Source organism: Aegilops tauschii, chromosome 5 (genome assembly GCF_002575655.3).
Source record: "Aegilops tauschii subsp. strangulata cultivar AL8/78 chromosome 5, Aet v6.0, whole genome shotgun sequence".
In the NCBI taxonomy this organism is placed as follows: domain Eukaryota; kingdom Viridiplantae; phylum Streptophyta; class Magnoliopsida; order Poales; family Poaceae; genus Aegilops; species Aegilops tauschii.
The window spans coordinates 84,260,985-84,283,181 of NC_053039.3; the positions used below are offsets into that span (position 1 = coordinate 84,260,985).

Here is a 22,197-nt window from a genome sequence, read left to right on the forward strand (position 1 = left end):
TTTCATATCTTTTTTCTGTTTTTGTTTTTCTCTGGGTTTCTCTATTTTCGTTGGTTTTTTCCTTTCCTTTTCTTTTTTCTTTGCTTCTTCGGTTTTCTTTCAATACATGGTCAACATTGTTTCTATACACATTTAACATTTTTCAAAGACAAGTTTAACATTCTTTGAATACATGGTCACCATTTTTCTATAGACATTTAACATTTTTCAAAGACAAGTTGAACATTCTTTGAATACATGGTTAATATTTTTTCTATACACACTTAATATTTTTCAAAGGCAAGTTTAACATTTTTGGAATACATGATCAACATTTTGTATACATATTTAACATTTTTAAAAGACAAGTTTAACATTTTTTAATACATGATCAACATTTTTTATACACATTTAACATTTTTCAAATACATGGTTAACGCTTTTATGTACACATTTAACATTTTTTAAATACAAGTTTAACATTTTTGAAACACTTGTTCAACATTTTTTAAATGATTGTATTAAAAAAATACATAATCAACATTTTTTGTATACATTTCATGATGTATATTTTTTGTATACATGACAAACATTTTTCTATACACATTTAACTTTTTTTTAAATGTGTTATGTAAAGTATTTTTGTAATATAGAATATCTGGAAATATACATAAAGTTAAAGAATACAAAAAACAAAAAAAGTAGAAAAAAACAAGAATATGGCATGTGCTGTGGCGCGATGGGCCAGCCCAATATGGATCTCGCCTTCAGCGAGACTTCCTCTCGTCTCGCTGTAGGCGAGCCATATTAGCGCCCCTCAGGAGCATCAGGGTTGAGTAACATGTGGCGATAGTTAGATAGTTTACCGTTGCGCCTGGTGTTGTCTTGAAATTAGCAATAGTTATGTGGGCCCGAACATGACCTTGGCATCTGAAGCCGCTGCCCTCCTACCTGTAGAATATTTGTATTTGGTTTTTCCCCCTCTTAATATATCGACACGAACGGCTTTTGCGCGTTCTAAAAAAAACATGTACTCCATTCCGCAAAAAAAGGACCTGTACTCTACCATGTATATTCCTTTGTTTTACTCCACCCCAATTATCAATGAAAGACATTTTTGCCAAAAAAAAAAGCTTTTCGAAATATAGACCAAGTTTGCATGCCAAGATGTTGTACAAGAAGTTGTTAAGGGAATTGGGATCTCTAGCACACTAAGAACTGCATTGGGGATACATGCAATCACAGCTAACTCAGCTAGGGCAATTGCGATGGATGATGAGCAAACCAAGGTTGCTAAATGGACCAAACAAGAGCTAAATGTGTATAAAGTGAATGTTGATGCATGCTATGTGGATGATGGAAGGGGAGCTACAGCCGCTGTCCTTTGTAACCATCGAGGGGAGGCGATGTCAGGTGGCTCTTTCTTATTTGATCGCTTCGTCAGCAGACGGGTCAACTTTTAAAAAATGGAATAATGGAATGATACTCGCAAGCTAATTAACTGGGATGCTCACAAGTTGTTTTGAATCTGATTGCCTAGAGCTTATTAATGCTTGCAATGGGATAGCTGAAATACATAGTCCATATACAACTACCCTTGCTGATTGCTTCCATATAACACAGAGGATTGGATTAGTCTCATTTGTTCACTACCTAAAAGGCAAACATGGTGGCGGAAGCGAACTAGGAGCACTCGGCGACGCAGTCCTCCTAAATCTCGTCCGCCGACTTTCTCACTCGGGATTCGAGCCAATTTTTAGGAAATCATATGCAATGTGTGAATACGTGTCCCACGCGTACGCAGTAGCAGTAGGTCCATGTGCTGCGTTATTTACTACATCTGCACCGGCAACATGATACACAGTGCTATGCTATGGTGTGCATACAAAGTCAATAGTCCTAATTAATGAGACCAGCGTTTACATGCAAGAAAAGTTAACGTGTTGTCTTTCCTCTGCCAACACAAGTACATGTCAGAGCATGACGCGGCTGAATAAATGAAAGCAAAAAAGCTGCTGGCAGTGTAATTACGTCAATTCATCTTTGTTGAAGCATGAAGATGAACGATTAGATGCGGCTGATAAACCTGGCAATGCCTCTGATAATGTATCTTTTTAGAGGAAAAGTTTTCAGATTAGTATAATTAAATTGTCTAGAATTATTATCATGAAGTTCTCGGGTTTTCATTAAAAAAATAGAAAGACGTAATTTCATGGAATTTGTACCTTGAATTTTTCCAGGATTGCATTGTTAAACCAAGCAACATGACTAATAACATAGTTCTTTAGAGAAGGATAAGTTTTGAGATTAATTAAATTGTCTAGAATTTCACGAAGTTCTTGGGTTTTCAATAAAAGATAAAAAGACTTATTTCATGGAATTTGTTCCATGAATTTTCCAGGAATTAGAATATTGGAACTCTCTTTTTTGTATTTAAAATTCTAACAATCATGGAATCCACTATTTTAACTATCCCAGGATGGGATTCTCAGTTTTTATAGAAGACACGTAACTAGGTTGAAAAAGAATGATATTACAGTTTTAGAACTTAAACCAAACATAAACTTACAAAATATATTTTCAAAGTTGAATTATATCGCAGTTTGAAACTTGGTAGAACTAAATATTAAATGTGTTATATGATTCAAAACGCATGGCTCAAAAAAAGTCTGCATGCGTGTGGGGCCGATGTCAGTCCAGCCACCCACCTGTCGATGCATTTATTCCTAGTCAGAGATCTTAATATAGACTCTATACCTCTTCTAAACTGAAGAATACATGCTTATTTAATGCAAGATATCAGGGTGGCGAGCCCGCAAGTGCTCCTAGGCATTTTCGACATGGTGGCCCACTCTTTAGCAAGAAAGTCTTTTGGTTCCCAAGTTGTTTCTTGGAGTGATAACCTCTTGGTTTTCTCTTCAATAAAGTACTAAATGAAAAAAGTAGCAGAATTGGTTAAAGAAGTAACTATTATTTGAGATTTCATAAAGTTTGCCACAAGTTCAATAAAAAAACACAATGCAGTTTATTTAATTTCTGGGAGCACTGAATGCCAGCCCAAAAATTAAAATTATTACAAACAGAGGAGCTTTAAAAGTAAATAAAACAGAAGATTAAGCTAGTGACGTTCAAGGATGGCACACACACATGGGTGGGACAAGATAGATCGATAAGACCACCTAGCTAAAACGAGCTAGGATACGTACTTGCAGCAACTAACGTGGTAGCATCCTCCACTTGGTTCCAGACTTTTGCTGCCTCACTGCAGCTGCTTGTCGCTGTTGTCGGTTGCTACTATCACAGAACGAAATTCTTGGCCTTTTCTTGTGCTTCTTGGCCTCCGCCTCCCACCTCGACCAGGTGCCAGGGTCACAAGATTTGAGACTTTTGAGTAGTACGACCTCACTAAGAGATCCAAGGCGTGAGATGCCCGTGGCTGCAAACCCCGTTACATCATGGCAGAGTAGTTCAAGGGTGGTGAGGATAGCCATGGCTCCATTTGCGACAGTCACCTGTGGAAGCTTGGGGGCATCGATGATGAGTCGCTTGAGTCTCTCAAATTTGCCTGCCGCCAAACTGAAGGTGCAGCTCCCGAATCTGTCACTGACCTCTTCGAGCTGCAGGTGCTCCAAGTGATTAGTTGTTGCAGGGCCGAGAGGGCCTCGCTGTCCAGGCCAGTGGAGAAAAGATGAAGCTCCGAGAGATATTCCAGCTTGTACATGAAGCCCGGTAGACCCTCGCTGAGGCTTCCGCGCAGCTTGACGGATTTGAGCAAGAAGGTTTCTGAATATGACAGGGGGTTCATAAAATCTAGCGAGTGCTCACCAAAATCAATTGATAGGCACTCGAGCCCAAATCGCCTCCGCAGGGAGTCGGCAAGTAGGCCAGACAAATCTTGGGTCGGGACCGTGCTTGTGCCCCCCCACCGCATCTTAACCTTCTTGAGATTGTGCATGTGGAGCATAATGTGTTGGAAACCTTGTCGGTCGTCCACGAGGAACCCTGCCACACTCTCCAGCTTGCTGTTGCTGCTCTTGAAAACTCTCTCCACGTCCTTGCTTGTAATCGGGACCTTCTTCTTGCTGCATAGCTCACTGGGGAGTTGAAACTCGCCGAAAAGGTGGGCAAGCCGCGGCAGGAGGAGGACCTCAATCGGCAGTTCCCTGACGTTGCTGTCCCGGGCGTCCAGAGCCTCAAGCTGATGTAGCCTCCTGATCCTCTTGGGAATTCTGCAGCAGTCCGTGGCCCTGATGCTGAGGTACTAGAGGTGTATCAGCTGGAAGATTTTGCATAGAGCTTGTTCGTCGATGCCTTTGGAGCCCTCCAGATCCAGCACCCGGAGGAACTCGCTCTCCAGCAAGTCCTTAAAGCCACTGTTCACGATCGTCAATGACCTGATGAAGGAGTAACGTTTGAGGTCGACGTCGCAGGGTGCACCAACTTAAGAACTTGTGGACGGCGAGCCGACGGGTACGGATGCCTCCGCGTGCGGCTTGAACAGGCACATTGTTGCGGATGAGGTCAGTGAAGTTCCGACGGAGGGACTCGCTGAGAAGAAAGTCAAGCAACACACCGTGAACCTGACACATCTTCACTTCGGCTGCCGGCACCAGATTCTCTCTGCTGCTCTCCACTGGCTCCACGAGGTGGCGCTCAATCAACTCCCGGAAGAGTTCATGGCAAGCAGGGTTCTTATTTTTTTAGAACGAAGACATCGAAGGCGTCCGGCTTTAAATTAATAAAGCCCACGTAAGGCAAAATCTAACAAGTTCAACACGGAACAACGTAAAGAAAACGGCCGCAGCCAAGGTACGTTACATGCTACCGGCCGAAGCCTGCGAGGACATGAAAATAAATAGCAGCGCGCAGACGGCCAGTCCAAAAATTCGCATGCTAGCGGCGTTCTTATCCAGACGCCCGTCATGCTCCACGAAGCCTTCAGCTATCCACCTCCGGAACAAGCTTTTCCTCTTGATGGGTTGGCCCTTGGGGAACATTGTAACAGACAACAAGCAAGTCTTGACACGGTGGCAGGTTAGGCCGTCGAAGCATTCCACGAGGACTTTTTTCAGTTCTGCAAAGGCAGGTTGCTCGCCCTGGCCTGTTACGCGGTTACCTAGCGCGAGAGCCTCGCGGTCCCAGTCACTCTGTCCCAGTTCTGTCCATATGGGTCTCAAATACTTGGCTGCACTGACAACTGCGAGGGGTAAACCGTGGCATCCATTACAGATGCCTTGTGCAAGTTGTTTCAACGAATCGGCAGCATTCGGCACTCCTACTTCTTGCCAGAACAGTTTCTTAGTCTCCTCATTGTCGAGACCTTCCATTTTGTACACGAAACTAGTGCTGGAGCTGCAGTACTTGGCGACACGTTGGACACTTGTGCTCACAACTATCCTGCTACTTCTCTCATTTTCAGGGAAGACATTCCTCAGGAAATCCCAATCTTCTTGTTGTTGCAAACCGTCAATTACAATGAAGTACCTGAACACATGCATATGGGAACACAAATCAGCTAGGATTATGGTGGCTAATTAATTAACCTCACTAATAATCTAGTAAAACTATCAGAAAACACGCCAATAAAATTGTATACGGCTTTGCCAATATGGCCTTCAACAATTTTGCCATGTTATCTTCAATAAAAATGCTGCGGAAAAACAAATACAACACATTTGCGACGAGTATGTCCTAATATATTAATACGACACATTTGCCATGGGTATGTCATAATATAATTATCATAGTATATCAATAAGATCACAAAAATGACACCGTAATTAGAAACACAATTGCCTTGATATAGTCTTATGAAAAACAATTTTCAGAATGTTGATTTGCCATGTTCATTGAAAAATGCCATGGCAACTTAAGAACATCCTATGAAATTAGACATGGAAAAATAGCCATGGCAATTTCTGTTTGTAAGAATATATCACATGTTTATTACCAGATTTATGAAAAAAGTCTTTTTTTGCCATGAGCTAAAGCAAAACCGTTCTTAAGTTGCCATATGTATCAACTGAAATAATGCAATGTCCCTTGCTTAAAATTTGAAATTTCACTACCCGTAGCTCAGATATAAGCATGCAGTACTCAAATGTCAAATCAACTGAGAAAAAATGGAACAACAAAAGAACGCTAATAAAAAGCTTCAGAAAGAGCATACTAAAAATGTGTGCCCCTGACCACAACACATAAATTCAACGACGACGTTGAGCCCGGCCCCCTCCCCGTGCCAGACCTCCTCCCCGCGCCCTCCCCCGCCCGCACCGCACGCGTGGAGAAAACGCCGGGAATCACTGGGATCCGCGACTGCCGCCGCAACACCTCGTTGGGAGACATTGGTCGACTGGGAGCACATCTCTGGGTGGGCGAGGGGGAATGGGAGATTCTAGGGAGAGATAGCTGAGGTCGTTCACTGGATCGGCGCCTACGCGAACGGTTCCATGACACCAATGTGCCAGCATGATTGCCCAAGATCCGTGATAGGAGATCCAATGGCAGGGGAGGACAAAAATGCGACCGTCGACCAGTTATCATTTCCCTTGATTTTGAGCAAAGTATGCTTCCTAATCCATGCAGCTGGCTGCCTAGCTGTATCCTTTTAGTTAGTCCCTCTGTCCCAAAATACTTGTCGGAGAAGACTATTTCTCTGACAAGTACTTCCTAGATCGTGAACCAACCTGTGGTTGGATGGTTAGAGGGACTGTGGTATCCCCAGCCCATCAGGTTTTAAATCCTGATACTCGCATTTATTCCTGCATTTATTTCAGGATTTCCAGTGATGCACATTCATAGGGGTGAGTGTATGCGCGTGTATATGAGTGCTTGCCAATTGTACTGTGTTAAAAAAAGTACTCCCTAGATCACTAAAGTATTCTTACAATTCAATAAGGAAAAGCAACATAGCAATATCTTAGGGTACCCTGTTTGAGGTTATAAGTTTGTGTGCAAAGTGCTTAGCTACCTAGAAAAAATAACATATTTCATGTTTATAGCTTTTTTTAACCTTCATGTTTATAGCTTATAATATCATGGTGATGCAGCAAAAGGACCAAATTATGGCCAGTATTAGGGGTTGTTGAAAATATTTTTATTGTAGATGAAAGGAGATAAATGCAATTATTGGCTCAATTGTGTAGAATTTGCAAGGGTCTAACTTAATTGTTGAGCCATTAATTATGAATTAGACCAGTTCAAACCATTGTTCAACCTTCACTACTAGCATATTTCTCTCGGTGTGAAAAAAATCCAGTTTAATGTGCAACTATAACATGGGATGTGTTTGGTTACTTTCTGAGCAGGGTCTGGTTGAGAGGAGGAAAAGAGTCAGGCTGGGCAGAGCCTGGCTAAGAAAAAACGACATTGTAAGGTAGTTTGATTGCTTGCATATGGGATATTGTCATCGTGAATGCAATTTTCACCCGACAATTTGGTTACATACATGCATGGGTATTAGGAGTTAACCACTACAATTAAACCACACACCTCAGAGCTTGTTGCGATATGGCAGAAGCAGAGCACGTCGTCCGCGCGCGTCCATCCTGTCTCTGAAGCATAGACGAGCTGACACTGGTGACCTTCGACCTAGCCGCGGCGCAAGCAAGAGCAAAGGACACTGGCGAGGAGAAGAAGAAGACGATGCCCTGTCAGGACAGAGGCAACCGCGACAACAGTTAGAAGGCCAACAGTACCGTTTCATTTGTCCAGGGGTTTATCAACCGTCGATCTGCGATCCTACGGCTCCAGCGAGTGTACCGCTTCACGCTAAAGTGACTCACTCTCCGCCGTAGATCTCGAGATGTGCGGCTCCTGCCGTTGTAACGTCTTTTCAAACTTTACCTCAGTGCTGTAAACTGAACCTGTCGCTGTCTTTGCTTTTCACATGCTCCATTCCCTTTTTAACCCTCCTCCGGCTTGTGGAGAGGGCATTCTGAATAATTCGAGTAAATTGCACAGAAGTACCACAATTGGGGCATTGGAAGCAGATTGGTACCAAGTTTGGTAATTTTTACATGTCAGTACCAAGTCTGGGGCTAGACGTTACAAAAAGGTCTAAATCGCGTATAAACGCGTATTGACAGTGTATCTGACCGGCAGGGCCCGCCTGTCAGCTGCTGACGTGGCATTTTTTTTTGCAGAAACCCCCCACGGTGTCGCTCCGCGCCCGCCTCGCCGCCCTCGCCCTCTCCCCGTGGCGGCCTCCTACCTCAGCCGGCGCGCGCACGACCCCAGCGCGCCGGTGGTGCTGACCCCGCCGGCGAGAGATCGCGCCGCCGGCGAGAGAGAGAAATGAAATACAACAGAGAGATCGCGCCGCCGGCGAGAGAGAGAGAGAGCCATGAGGAGCGGCGGCGACGTCAAGTCCTTCTTCCGGCAGCAGAAGGCCCACTCCAGCGCAGCGGCCGCCAAGCCCACCAGCGGCGTCTCCAAGAAGCCGGCGCACCACCACCACCAGAAGCAAGCGGCGGCGCGCCCGACGCCAGGTACGCCGCCGTACGCCCAATCCGAGCTCCGCCGATTCATACGCCCAACGCGGATTTGACCGCTCGATCGATCGATCTGGTGTTTATTTATTTTCAATCTGCTGTTGCTTTTGCGGCAGATCACGGTGACGGCGCCGACGCGAGGAGGGAGGAGGCGGAGAACGCGGAGAGGAAGGCCAGGGAGTTCGACATGGACATGCGCTACGGGCCCTGCCTCGGCCTCACCCGCGCCCAGCGCTGGCAGCGCGCCGCCGCGCTGGGCCTCGCCCCGCCGCCGCACGCGCTCTGCTCCGACGACCAGCCGTGCCTCTGGGAGGGCCGCGTCTAGACTAGGGCATCGCCCAGGGCCCCGTCGTATCACCGATCCGCCACTCCTCGTGGTTCTGCCTACTGCTTCTTCTGTAGCCATCAGTCTTCGTGTTGTCTTCAGTCTTCGTCTGTACGTTTGTGTCGATCCTGCTGGGTGCGTGCGATGCCGTGTGATCCGATGCGATGCTGTATTAATCTCAGTATAATCTTTGCTGCATCTGGTGTGTTGCAAATCTCTCTATATCCCATTACAGTTGAGGTTTTTTGAGCAATGTTATTTGGGAATGCACGCGGATGACCCTGATTGAAAATTAGAATGAACGTTCTATATGACCGCACTTGATCCAATACGAACGCTCTCAAATCAAATCAGAAGAAAAATGCAGTTTTCTGCTACACTCAAAAAGACCAAGTCGGATTCGATTCAAATTATCAATGCCTGTGCAGGACAAGATATAGAATTTGGGGTGAAGCTTTGGCTATCTATAGTGTTTCATCTTGGCTGGGATGATAGATTGATAGGATCGGCTGAATTTATACACTATGCCTGTGATACAAGTGAGGTAGCTCATTCTTTAGCGAAATTTGCTTATGACGATAATGCTTCTTGTAATTGGGTCGATGAACCCCCAGCTTTCCTGGTGAATGCCATTGTAAACGATGTAACCATATTACCAATTCAATATAGTGGCCATGATGGCATTTCTTAAAAAAACATTCTCAAATATATCAGAGCTCATGTAGATTACAACGGACAAAATAAATACATATTGAGATCTCAGTTTCATCCTTCATCCAGAGCCATTGCTCATGACAGCACCCACCAGAACACAAAGTTACAACAGCCAACAGGCAAGGCCCCCAACTGCTTTGATGCACCTGTCCTGCTCTTCAGGACAAGTGATTTCGAAGGCAGGGAGACCATGAAGCCTCCTTGATTGATTCCAGCGAGCCTATCATCCAGCTGCTGTCGGCTGCCTTCTTTTTGGGCGTGAAGAAGTGTCAAACCAAAATACCCAATAAGCATAAGCATTAGCTCTCCCTGAAAAGGAGGTGATCCAGCCGCACCTTCCAGTACGGCTACCTTGTTACGACTTCACTCCAGTCGCAAGCCTAGCCTTAGGCATCCCCCTCCTTACGGTTAAGGGTAATGACTTCAAACATGGCCAGCACTGGATCAATATGCTTTACTCCAATTATGACGCCACTGCATAGTTGGATACCATTCTTTTGGAGGGCTTTCCTGGCATCGTAAGAGTGCTGTGAAGACAATTGTCAGTTTAAGATGGAAGGCCAGAGGAATTAATTGTCGCACCATAATGCAGAAACCTATCATGTGATGCACGGGCATAGCGAAACTGAGATAAACATTTGTTAAGAAAAGAGCTAGGTTCCAGACATCACAAATCACTTTAAATAAATCTTATCCCAGCAATCACAGGCCAGAGAAACCTATAAAAATTCACATCATGCATGAATGCACAAAGACAGATTATCCAGACTAGAACATGTGATGATGAAAAACATACTCAACAGGCCAAAACCAACTTCACTATCTGTTTCATGTTCAAAAGATAGCCAAATCATACACCACAGCATTTAGTATCACTGAAACTGGAATAAAGAGAATGCAACCTTTAGGCTAAATCCATCTTAAAATTGAACGAAAAGGCATCTCTTTAACTGAGTGCAGCCATACAACGTGTGAATTGAACAAGTAGACAACCATTAATTCCACGAACATATAAGATGATCAATGGTGTCATGAAACCGGTATATCCAGTTGCTAGGACAAGCACTAAGGTCTAAGAGCGATATGCTACTAAATGATCGATTTTGCTGTTGCTCATTGACATACACAGGAGCAAGCACATGCCAGGGCCATGAACCTACGCAAAGCAGCAATATTTTCAGCTCCATGGCTACATACATGTCCAGCGGTCACCAAGATACTACTACTTGCAGAACTGAATCTACCATGCGCATGCGGCAGGCTATAGCTTCCTGAAAAAACAAGTAAAGAAGAGCATCATGGTTTCCTTACCCGAATAGAGTGACCCACTCCTCGCCATCTGCCTTCCGTTCGCTGGCCGGAGCCGCCGGCTCCGTCCTGGCAGCCTCCGTCGCCGGGGTCACGGCCGTCGCCGTCGGGGGAGGAGGAGTGCAGGGGCTGGACGGCGGGGGCAGCGCGAGCAGCTCCTTGCGGGGCGGCGGCTCGACGACCCCGTCCATGGGGGATCCGGGGGCGGAGGCCTTGCCGCGGGAGCGGTCCCATGAGGGCGAGCGGCTGCCGGCGCCCGCCCCGGCGCGGGGGGAGGGGGAGGAGGCGACGGGGAGCAGGTCGGAGGCGGTGGGGTCGGGCGAGAAGTCGGCGGCGGCGGCGGTCGTCGAGCGTGAAGAGGGGCGGCGGCGGCGGGGTGGCGGAGGGCGGGGCGGCGGCCGCGGGGGAGGCGAAGCGGGAGCACCAGCCAGAAGGCGCTACCGGCGCGCTGGGGTCGTGCGCGCGCCGGCTGAGGTAGGAGGCCGCCACGGGGAGAGGGCGAGGGCGAGGGCGGCGAGGCGGGCGCGGAGCGACACCGTGGGGGGTTTCTGCAAAAAAAATGCCACGTCAGCAGCTGACAGGCGGGCCCTACCGGTCAGATACACTGTCAATACGCGTTTATACGCGATTTAGACCTTTTTGTAACGTCTGGCCCCAGACTTGGTACTGACATGTAAAAATTACCAAACTTGGTACCAATCTGCTTCCAATGCCCCAATTATGGTACTTCTGTGCAATTTACTCGAATAATTCTGGTCTTGGCCCCTTGAGCCGCCGTGTTCCGGCTGGCGAACCCTAGTTTCTGCGATTCAGATCCATCATCAATTGATTCGCATTTCACCACCAAAACTTGCGTGTTTTACTCTGTTTCACTGCTACTTGCGAGAGTTCGTAGTTTAGACTCTGTCATGCCCCAACAACTAGATGAGGCACGGCAAGAGGCGGACCGGGGCGAAGGCAAGCACACGGGCGATGCAGGAGGAAGTCGCTGCGGGCAGGGAAGACGCGCACGTGATCAGGGCCGCGCGCCAGGCCATAGAGGCCAGGTTGGAGACTTGGAGGCTGTGATGCGGGAGATACTCGCGGCGAACGCGTCGACCGAGGCCGCCGCGGGCCAAGCCGGGCCGTCCGTCGAGTCTCCCTCGAGCCGAGCTCAAGAGGGCCAAGGACGCGGAGGTGCGGAGCCAGGACAGGCTGGCGCAGCTTGCGGGCCGACTCCTCGAGGTTGGAGATCGCGACCAGCTTGGCGTAGAGCGCGGTCGTGGCAGAGGCGAGGGGGTCGAGCTGCCGGATGAGCGCCGCCTCGGAGCGCCGGGGCCGCGTAGTGGAAGCCGAGGCGCGCGACGACATGGGAGCCGAGGTAGAGGGGGCTGAGCGCATGGGCGGCGTGGGAGCCGAGGCAAAGCGGGTCGAGCAGGCGGGTGTCCTCGGCGGCGGAGAGCGAGCGGTGGAGTCTGGCGGCGCACTACATGGCCTTGGCCTTGGCCTGCACCTGCATCTGCCCGAGGTGGAGGCCGCGGAGCTGCTCAGCCAGTGCGACAGCGGAGGCCTGGTTGCCGCCAAGCATGGCGAAGTGGCCGACGAGGTCATTGTTGGTGATGCAGAGCTCAGAGTTCTCGAGGCGGAGTGCGGCGGCCTCGCGCGCGGCGTCCGCTAGATGGCTGAGGCCTGAGGCTCGGGGTGAAGGCGGTGGAGCGCGGCGACGGCCTGGGGCTCGAGACGAAGGGGCTGCCGCGCGGCGATGGGCTGAGGCTCGGGACAAAGGGGCTGCCACCGCGCGGCGACAACATCAGCAGAGGTGGACTTGCGGCCCGGCGAGCCACCCACTTGCGCTCCATAGCATCGCTCTGACCTGACTCGCTGGAAAACTGTCGATTCGACAGTTTTGAGCAAGTCAGGCTCGGATATGCTTTAAAACCCATGGCATATGCGGACCCAACGGTACTTACGTGTAATCAAATAGTCCAATCTCTACTCCTAATAAACGAGTTGGTTGAATAGTCCCCCACTTTCGTCTGATTTTTTTCGACCGGTTTTTTCCATCAAATTACCCCCACCCCCACGCCCCGACCGCCGCCTGCGGGTCGCCCGCTCCCTCGCGCCCCTGTTGCTCCCTCCTCGATCCCGATCTGGATCGAGGGGACGAGGAGCTCCTGCCTCCCCGACGGCCGGCCTCCTCCTCGCCCCGCCGCTGCGGCCGGCGCCGCCAGGGCCTCTGGAGCCAGGGAAGCCATGGCCTGAGCTCGGCCTCGAGGTCCCCGCCGCCGTCTCCTGCAGCTTCTGCCCCGCCGCCTCACCGCCCGAGCTCGCCGTCGCACCAACCTCGGCGCCGCGCCGCCGCCGGCTCTGGTCGCCTCCACCTCCGCTCCAGGCAACCCTCGGTCGCCGGCTCGCTGGAGCACGACGGCAGACGATGGATGCCCTGGTTGTGTGCGACGGATGCAGTTCTCACGCGCAAGCTAGGGTTGGAGCCGCCGGCTCTTCATCCTGCCCGCCGACGGCGACTCTTCCCGTCCCGCACTGTCGCCTCCCCGTTATCACAGGTATATCCACCCCTTCCTCTTTCCCCCTCTTCTCTCCTCTCCCTTCTCCCTCCTCCATCTCTGTTCCCTTCCCCCGACTGGCCCGAACATGGAGAACAGCGACAGGGCCAGGTTTGCGGATGTGTTGCGGTAGTCCTCGACGGGGTGCTCGCCGGCGATGACCGTGGCCTAGCAGCAGGATAGCATAAGCTCTCCCTTGTTCTTTTGTGATTGAATCAGATTTGGTGGTTCTCAATTTTACACATTTATTGATCTTGGTCTTCTTTTGTATGCAGGGTACATTTATGTTTCATGATCTGTTCTGCAGATTTTCAGAACACTGAGTGCATATCTTGCCTTGCAATGCTGCTGATTCGACAATCGTGAGTGCTCCTCTCCCCTTTCCCTCCCTGCTAAAATTCAGTTCCAAACACGATCTGACGGTTGATTCTTTGGTTCAGGAACTGGATTCAAACTGGACTTGCGATCAGAGCAACCCCAAGCAAGATGAACTCGATTGGAAGATGTCTTCTAAACTCTGAAGGCAAGCACTCGGCCGACACTTTTGCTCCTGTAGAAGGCATGCCATTTGATTCATGCCAAGAAGCGTACGGACAGTATAAGCTATTCGCTTAGGAGGATGGTTTTGGAATTCATCATGGAAAGCCGAGATGAGGGCATGCACGTTACCAGTTGATGCACAAAATTGTGTGCTGGTGCTAGATCAGTTACATAGCGTCTTGCTTGAAATTGTAGTACAACTATATTCTTGTCGTTTCCCCAGCCACTCCATGATGGTCTTGCGCTTGAATTTTTTCCATGCTTTGAAATTGCTTGGCATTTCTATTGTAGCTAGGATTGTCATTGTCTTGTTTGGTTTTCGGTGTGCAGGTTAAGAGGGACAATGATAATTCTTCTTCGTGCAAAACAGAACGAAGGCGAGGATGCGTCTCCTCCATGCAAAGCAGGTTGGTATGTGAGCATATTCAGCAACGAGCAAAATCACCCTCTGTCTGCAATTTGTGAAGAGAAGAGGCAGTGGAACTCACACAGTGAGATCAATCCAGTTCTTATGATTTTCATCAAGAATCTCAAAGCACCTCATCAATTTTTGCCAACAGAAACAATGAAAAAACAATTGGGGGCATCTCGAGATTGAAGATTGTGAAATTTACACAAGCGAGATATACAAAAAGTTTGAAGATGAGTTCTTCAAATCAATGTCCTTGGTTGTGTCTAGGTGCATGAGTGAAACTGGATGTGAAGTTAAGTGTGCGCGTCCAGAATATTTTCAGGCATATGGGAATGTTGTGCAGACATTTTGTTGGTTTCATACAATTGAGAGCAGTGCTACAGTCCAAATTTTGCCAAGAGAAAGGAGTTTAGGGAAGACGACAGAGGAGGAATATGATGTTGCCCCAACCCAAGGTACTACCTTTACACCCGTATCCACTTTTGGACAAAATCGGGATCTAGAGTTCATGAAGAGCGCGACTGAATTTAAAAAGCTCCGTGCGTATTCTTGGTACCTCGAGGATGAGAGCAAGCCACCAAAAAAAATGGCCAGAAGGAAGCACCATATGTGCAGGTGTGCTCATGTGCGTTAGAAGGTGAGTTTGTGCTTCTAATTTCCTAAACATTCCTATTACAAACAGAAAACAGCTATGGTTGGTGATAATAATTGTTGGTGAACATTGTTATTGGTAAACCTGCATGCTATTGATCTACCTCTTCTTCCTGTTGCAACTATTGATGGCCATTATTATTGCAATTTTATCCTAATTTGTGTTCAGCTATTACCAGGTTCTTTGATTGAATCCTAATTCAAACTTCTAACATACGCAATACTTTTTGTGCAATTATAAGATGATGCATACTCTGACAGTGCTTTGGCCACATAAAAGGTAAATCCATCATTGTGGAGATGTCAAAGATGTAGACTAACCGTATCATGTTTTTTTTGACATCAACCAATATCATGGGTTGGTTCAGGACTTCAGGTATATATCACCAGTATAACAATCAATTAACCATAGCAATTGTTACTTTTTTTATCTACTCTCAAATGCTTCTCTATTTTAAATACCTATTAAATGTTGTCACAATCACCCTATTTCCGCCGCACTGAGGGCTATGGCAGGAAGGAGCCCACCGTCGGCATCGCCCATGGCCGAGAAGACCGAGGACGCTGAGGACCCAGCGCCCTCAAGTACGATGGCGTTCTTTCTGTTACGACTTATGGTGATGCCTGAGGAGTTTTGAGATCAATATTGATCTTCATATGACCGTGACCGGGAGGTGAACCTGGTTGCGCTTAGAGACAATTGATTAATGGAGATCCTCCGGCCACCGAGCTCCAAAAGGACACCTAGGCGAGAAATCCACGTTTGTCCATACCGCTTGCCGTTTAGGCCGAGCAACTTCATGAACTTCAACCCCATCATGTTGTAAGTACTAATAGTTTACAAATTAACTAAGTTTTTAGATTGGATATTCTTCCACATCTATGCATATTTTTTCTTACTGCGGTATATATCTAACACTAGAAAATGAGTTGTTGAAATATTTTTTTACTAATAATCATTGGTCTATAGGACAAGGACTCGGCGGATCTCATTGACTTTCTACCAGCTGCGCCCTGACTGCGTCCACAGCATCCCGACACCATGTTCAAGACCAAGTTCTAACCCACATATCCAATCTCCCTCCATGGATCTTGCCTCTCATTGACCAAGATCAACAATTACACTCAATTTCAGATTTACAAAAGAGATGGACCTAGAGCAAACAACTTGTGAGGCTTGGTTCGTGTACATCAACAACGTTGTATGATGGTGAAGTTTCTTCACTTCCCCTGACCAGACGCTGCATGCTCTGCTCGCTGAAGGTGCCCGCTATTTGTGTTTGGATGTTGTTGCTGCCGTATGTCAAGGTATGTAGCAGCAGCTTTTGTTTTCCATTTCACACTAGCGAATGTCAGAATTTATCATGTGGGCAATTTTTTTACTGTACTATGAGTACAAGGTTCAAAGAAGTTCAGTCATTTAGTATCTCACAGATTGTCTAGGCTTTAAATTTAGGAGATGATTTGGAAGCTCAACATAGAAAATTATTTAGTCTAATGCAGATTACATATTAAACGCCTTTTCAAAGCAAGTATGGAAGAACATGTGGTGAGCTCTCCATGAGAAAATTTAATATAACAGTTTCTTTGACTTGAAGGAATATTTGCAGATTTTTATCTATCGAAAGTTTGAGGGTATCATCTTTGCGAAATTGATGCTCTTAACTGAGAAGGCTTTCTAATAGTTGAGGAGGCGCTCATGATTCTGAGCTTGGCTCTTCCTGACTAGTTCGTCACCAGGCTCACAACTGCGGAATCATAGGCGCGAAACGCTTCAAGGTGTTCGCCAAAGCCCGTGTCATTGAGCAGAAAGTTGCCTCGCTCAACCAAATTGCACCTGTCATTGATGCACGGCGAGGGCACTCGGAATCTGGTGTTTCTCCGTTGCGAAGCATGCGATGTTGAGAGAAAAGAGGGAGACTGCACCGGAGGAAAGCGAAGCATGGTAGCAGGTATGAAGATGAGAGCATGATGTTCTCTTTTAGCAAAGGATCCATGTTTCTATTTTTTTCATCCCGTTGCAACGCACAGGGACCTTTGATTTGATTTAGTATTATCTTATACTGTGATAGGGAAATATGGACACTAAATATCCATTTCTTAGGTGTCAACCTGGTACATTAGGCTGTATAGTACATGGCAGAGTTCTTCCAGCTACTAATTCAGGTAATCTGATTGATATCTTAGGCACTTTTCTTTAGGCATAGTTAACTAACAGCAAGGACATTGCCATATATGAATGTATGAACAAAAAAAAGGAGGTTGAAAGAACATGCGGTGCCCCCATGTTTGGTTTTGGTAATTGATGACAATCTCTATGGACTAATGGTTGCCTTGAGTTATATTTGAAGGATTTGTCCATAGGCATTTCTTGAAGTCCATGTGTTGGTTTCAAGGAGTTTATGTGGTGACCAAGGTGTTATTAAGGAATTATCCAAAGATTGGTCATGTGAGAGTAGAGCTTATTGCAAGCATGTCTTGAAGAAGAAGATTGTGTGATCATTCATGTTTACCTTCAAGACATCATCCAAATGAAGAGAGTTGGAAAGAGTCAAGGTTGATCAAGACTATCAAGTTGATCAACACACAAAGCGCACAAGATGTACCAAGAGGGATCAAGCGATCCCATGGTGTGGTAAGCATTGTCGATTACGCTTTGTGTACTAACCCATGATCTTCGTGAGAGTTCTTTGTGGGGTTAGGTTGCGGTGTGCAAGTTCAAGTGAAGCATCATGAAGAGATCAAATGCTTGAAGCTTGCCGTCCATTGTGGCGACAATGGACTTGTGAAGATGTTGCGGTGTGCAAGTTCAAGTGAAGCATCATGAAGAGATCAAATGCTTGAAGCTTGCCGTCCATTGTGGTGACAATGGACTGTGAAGATGTGCGGAAGAGTGGCTCACCCATAGTGGAGTATGGGGGAGCAATCAACTAGTATTCATCGAGCCAACACAACCAAGAAAGGTGGTCCATCTTGAGGGAGTCAAGATCGTCATCTTCTGGCTCAAGTGGACCATGTGCAAGGCAAAGGTTTGCTCTTGATAGGTTTTCTATTTTACCGGTCTCATGATGGTAGTTGGGAGACCGGGTTATAGGATCGATTGCCGTACTATCAAGGGGGGCTCTCGATGAGTAGCTTGATCGTATCGTTCATAGAGAGCTCAAACCATTGCATCCTTGCATCATCTTTGTTGGTTCTTGTTTGGTTCTTCTCTTTGTGAGTTTTGGAGCTTATGGTCATCTTGATGACAAGCTCGAGTTCATCGAAAACGGAGTTCACTCGCATCTTCTATGATGTTTTCGATGTTGGAGGTTATGCCGGTTCTTCTCGGTTGGAGGTTTCACTCCTCTATTTTTTGGCATACCTCCCCTGCCTCTCGCTGTTTTGATGCTACTCGTCTTCCTCAATCCAACAAGCTTGAGTTTGCTCAATTCGGAGCTCATATGCAGAAGTTATGGCAGTTTTGGTTTCCTAGCGGTAGTACTGCGGCCAGAGCGGCAGTACCGCTTATCACCCCAAGCGGTAGTACCGCTGTCCAAAGCGGTAGTACCGCCTATGGCCATAAGCGGTAGTACGGCTACGGTTCCGCGCTGGTACCGCCTCGATTTTGGGTCTTGCATTTTTTGTGTCGAGTTTTGCAGTAGTTGCACGGCAGTAAGGCACGGCAGTTCCACCTATAAGCGGTAGTACCGCCTATAAGCGGTAGTATCGCTCCGGTCGGGCGGTAGTACCGCTACTGTTTTTTGGTCCCGTGTTCTGCTCCTCCAGCGGTAGTACCGCTGGGGTGCGCGGTAGTACCGCTTATAAGCGGTACTACCGCCCCAAGGTTCATGTTTGGTTGCTCCTTTTCCCTGCTTCTTCCGCCAGAGCGGTAGTACCGCTCGTGGAGCGGTAGTACCGCTCGTGTGCGGGCTGAGCACATAACGGTTGGATTTTTCCCCTTCTATAAAAGGGGGTCTTCTTCCCCATTGAACCTTATCCTTTGAGCTCGTGTTCTTCCCCCATTGTTGACCTTCTTCGAGCTTGCTAACTCTCAATCACTCCATGGATTCTTGCTAGTTTTTGAGGGAAAAGAGAGAGGAGATCTAGATCCACATTTCCACCAATCACTTTCTCCTCTTTGTGAGGGGAACCCCTTGGATCTAGATCTTGGAGTTCTTGGTGTTCTCCTTCTTGTTCTTCCTCTCATTTTCTTCCCTAGCATTAGTTGCTTCGGTGGGATTTGAGAGAGAAGGACTTGGGCACTCCGTGTGCCCTTGCCATTGCATTTGGTGCATCGGTTTGAGTTCTCCACGGTGATACGTGGAAGTTACAAGTTGAGAAGCTTATTACTCTTGGGTGCTTGGTGCCCTTGAGCTTGTTCCTCTTGGGTGCTTGGGCACCCTAGACGGTTGATGGTGTTCGGAGCTCAATCATTGTGGTGTAAAGCTCCGGGCAAGCGTCGGGGTCTCCAATTAGGTTGTGGAGATCGCCCCGAGCAATTTGACGGGTACCGGTGACCGCCCCCAAGGGTTGCCAAAGTGGACGGGTTCGGTGACCGCCCCCAAGGGTTGCCATTTGTACGGGTTCGGTGACCGCCCTCAAGGGTCCCTTAGTGGAATCACGGCATCTTGCATTGTGCGAGGGCGTGAGGAGATTACGGTGGCCCTAGTGGCTTCTTGGGGAGCATTGTGCCTCCACACCGCTCCAAACGGAGATTAGCATCTGCAAGGGTGTGAACTTCGGGATACATCGTCGTCTCCACGTGCCTCGGTTATCTCTTAACCGAACCCTTTACTTACGCACTTTACTTTGTGATAGCCATATTGTTTCTTGTCATATATCTTGCTATCACTTAGTTGTTTATCTTGCTTAGCATAAGTTGTTGGTGCACATAGGTGAGCCTAGTTGTTGTAGGTTTTGTGCTTGTCAAATTAACCGCTAGGTTTATTCCGCATTTGTTCAAGCCTAAACCGTAATTATTTTAAAGCGCCTATTCACCCCCCCTTCTAGGCGACATCCACGATCTTTCAGAGGTACAGTAATGATTTCACATATGCACTTTCCCTACAACCTATGTTGAGGGTACCTATTGTAATGATTTTGCATATGAACTTGCTAAAAATAGTACTGCTACCTTGAGTTTGTCAAAGAATAATGCCACTAAATTGTCAGCCATTTAGGATCTGTCATCTTTTTCCCCACTAGGGCACTTCCTTAAAATTTATTACTCTAGAGACATGGGGATCCTCAAGTTAACACACTTGATTCTTACTGCAGCTTATGCATCCCTGAACTTGAGTTAAATTTATGATTATCTGGATATTTCCTATATTTTATCAAGTGTAGGGTTCTTAAAATAAGGACAGACATTTGTTTCACCTTTTGTAGTTCATCATAATAGCATATGATTTTAGAAAATGGCAAATTGCCAAGTACAGTTCTGAAGCGGAGAGTTACTTATGTATTTTTTTATTCATAAATGACATGATCAAGGAGTCAGGTGTGAAAATGCTTTATAAATCAGGTGAGCCAACATGCTGAAATTTTGTGGCAATTAGTGTGGGAAAGAACTATGTACTCTTGTTTCAAGTAGACTTCATCGCCTTATTGTTAGAGTCAGCTTCACCCCTCCCATTGTTACATTCTTGACATGAATATTAGTGCCCCCCCACCCCCATTTATGTTGTTGAAAATGACAATTGCTTGATCTTTGAATCATGCAGCTGCCTATCTACAAATCATAATTGTGGCCAAATAAAACGTACTGATATATCCAAATCTAGGTCGAAGCTATGCTACAGACTAGGTGGTAATAATGGCCATCATTTATATGTTTGGAAACTACTAATAATCCACTTGATCATCTCAAGTAACAAACTACTGACTAATTAGCCATGCATCAAGAAAAGCAGAAGTTGTTCATCTTAATAAAAATAATCCAAATTACCATATTTATTTATTAAAAAATGGTTATATACTAACCCCAAGCCATTTCCAACAAAGCAAATATCATTGCATTTTTTTTCTATTGGTACTTTGGGTAAGTGTGGGTGGACTTGATAATTGACACGAGGAAGCTGCTAAAAGCAAGGAATCTAATCAACAACAAGGATCTTCTAATGGTTTCCTTCTGGTTTATCTGGTGGGAGTGTTGAAATATTTTCATGAGGAAAAAAATATGATCCCCTTGCTCACTCATCGATGAGCATGAGGACGGTACGTAGTTGCAAACTCCATTGCTCTGGAGGATCGTGCACCGACGCCAAGTTCATAAATGGACTTTATCTACGTTCGGCAGTGTGTAGCTCAACAAGAACACTTCGTTTCACACTGATGGAGGCAACGGGGCCTATGGGCTATTCTTCATGACTCATTTGGGGGCTTCGTTGCGAAAAGTGCCTGTAACTACCGGGCTTCACTGCTCTAGATATTTGAATTTTTTGAAAAACACACTTCGGTTGCTAGAAATTTTTTAAATCAAATACGTGATTACATACACACATTCTTAAGGCCCGGTAAAAACCTGAAAAAATATGTTGTATTTAGATATAAAAAAGATATAATTCTGATAGGAATGACTCCCCTTTTGTCCTATATACTATCAGAAATTTGTTTTTTCTATAGCCAAAAACAAAACGAGATAACTACCACACTTGCCACGGGTATTTGGAATGTGTATATGTATCCCTGAAAAAAAATCCACATTTTTTTGAAACTTCAAAACACGAATTTCAAAATGTTTAAATATAGAGAGCACTGGAGCTCGGGTGTTGCAACACGTTGATTCATGTAGGTACAAGCGGTCAAGGTTGGACATTCCACCGATGAAAGCTGAAGCATTAATGATGGGCCTGAAGTTAGCAGAAAATTGGACATCCACTCCCATGCGGTGGAGAGATTCAATGAAAATTATTCAAGGCGTGAAGAACCAGTCGGAGTACCGCACTTTAGGGGCAGTTGTCACTTATGATAGTCGGAATTTAATGGCAAGCTTTGGAAGGGCGAGGATGATGCACCGGGGGCGAGAAGCAGATTCACATGAACACTTGGTCGATTTTGTTCTATTGACAGGGCCTGAGAGGTCAAGGGGAACCACCCCCTTATTTCCCGGTTCAGTTCTTGTAAAGGATATAATAATCATTTAAACAAAGTTGTCAAATTTAAAGAAAAATAATCTTCCAATGTTGAAAAACATTAAGGATTTGCACATTTGTGCTTGATCATGAAGTGAAATGGACCACAAAGGGACAT

General features: G+C 46.5%; 1 protein-coding gene and 2 pseudogenes across 1 annotated transcript; 1 reads left to right on the forward strand and 2 right to left on the reverse strand.

Moving 5' to 3' along the window:
* Positions 1-3,194: 3,194 nt before the first annotated feature.
* Positions 3,195-5,732, reverse strand: LOC109742311 (disease resistance protein RGA4-like; annotated as a pseudogene).
* Positions 5,733-8,168: 2,436 nt separating this feature from the next.
* LOC109742312 (uncharacterized) lies at positions 8,169-9,076 on the forward strand. The gene is made up of 2 exons (XM_020301400.4): positions 8,169-8,468; positions 8,588-9,076. The coding sequence occupies exons 1-2, from the start codon at positions 8,324-8,326 to the stop codon at positions 8,794-8,796; spliced, it is 354 nt and encodes a 117-aa protein (XP_020156989.1). The 5' UTR covers positions 8,169-8,323; the 3' UTR covers positions 8,797-9,076.
* A 388-nt stretch (positions 9,077-9,464) lies between these two features.
* Positions 9,465-12,168, reverse strand: LOC109742309 (uncharacterized; annotated as a pseudogene).
* Between the last annotated feature and the right edge of the window lie 10,029 nt (positions 12,169-22,197).

Coding starts and splice junctions, on each gene's coding strand:
- LOC109742312 (XM_020301400.4), top strand. CDS start 8,324: ATGAGGAGCGGCGGCGACGTCAAGTCCTTCTTCCGGCAGCAGAAGGCC. Junction 8,469..8,587: donor GGCGGCGCGCCCGACGCCAG/GTACGCCGCCGT, acceptor CTTTTGCGGCAG/ATCACGGTGACGGCGCCGAC.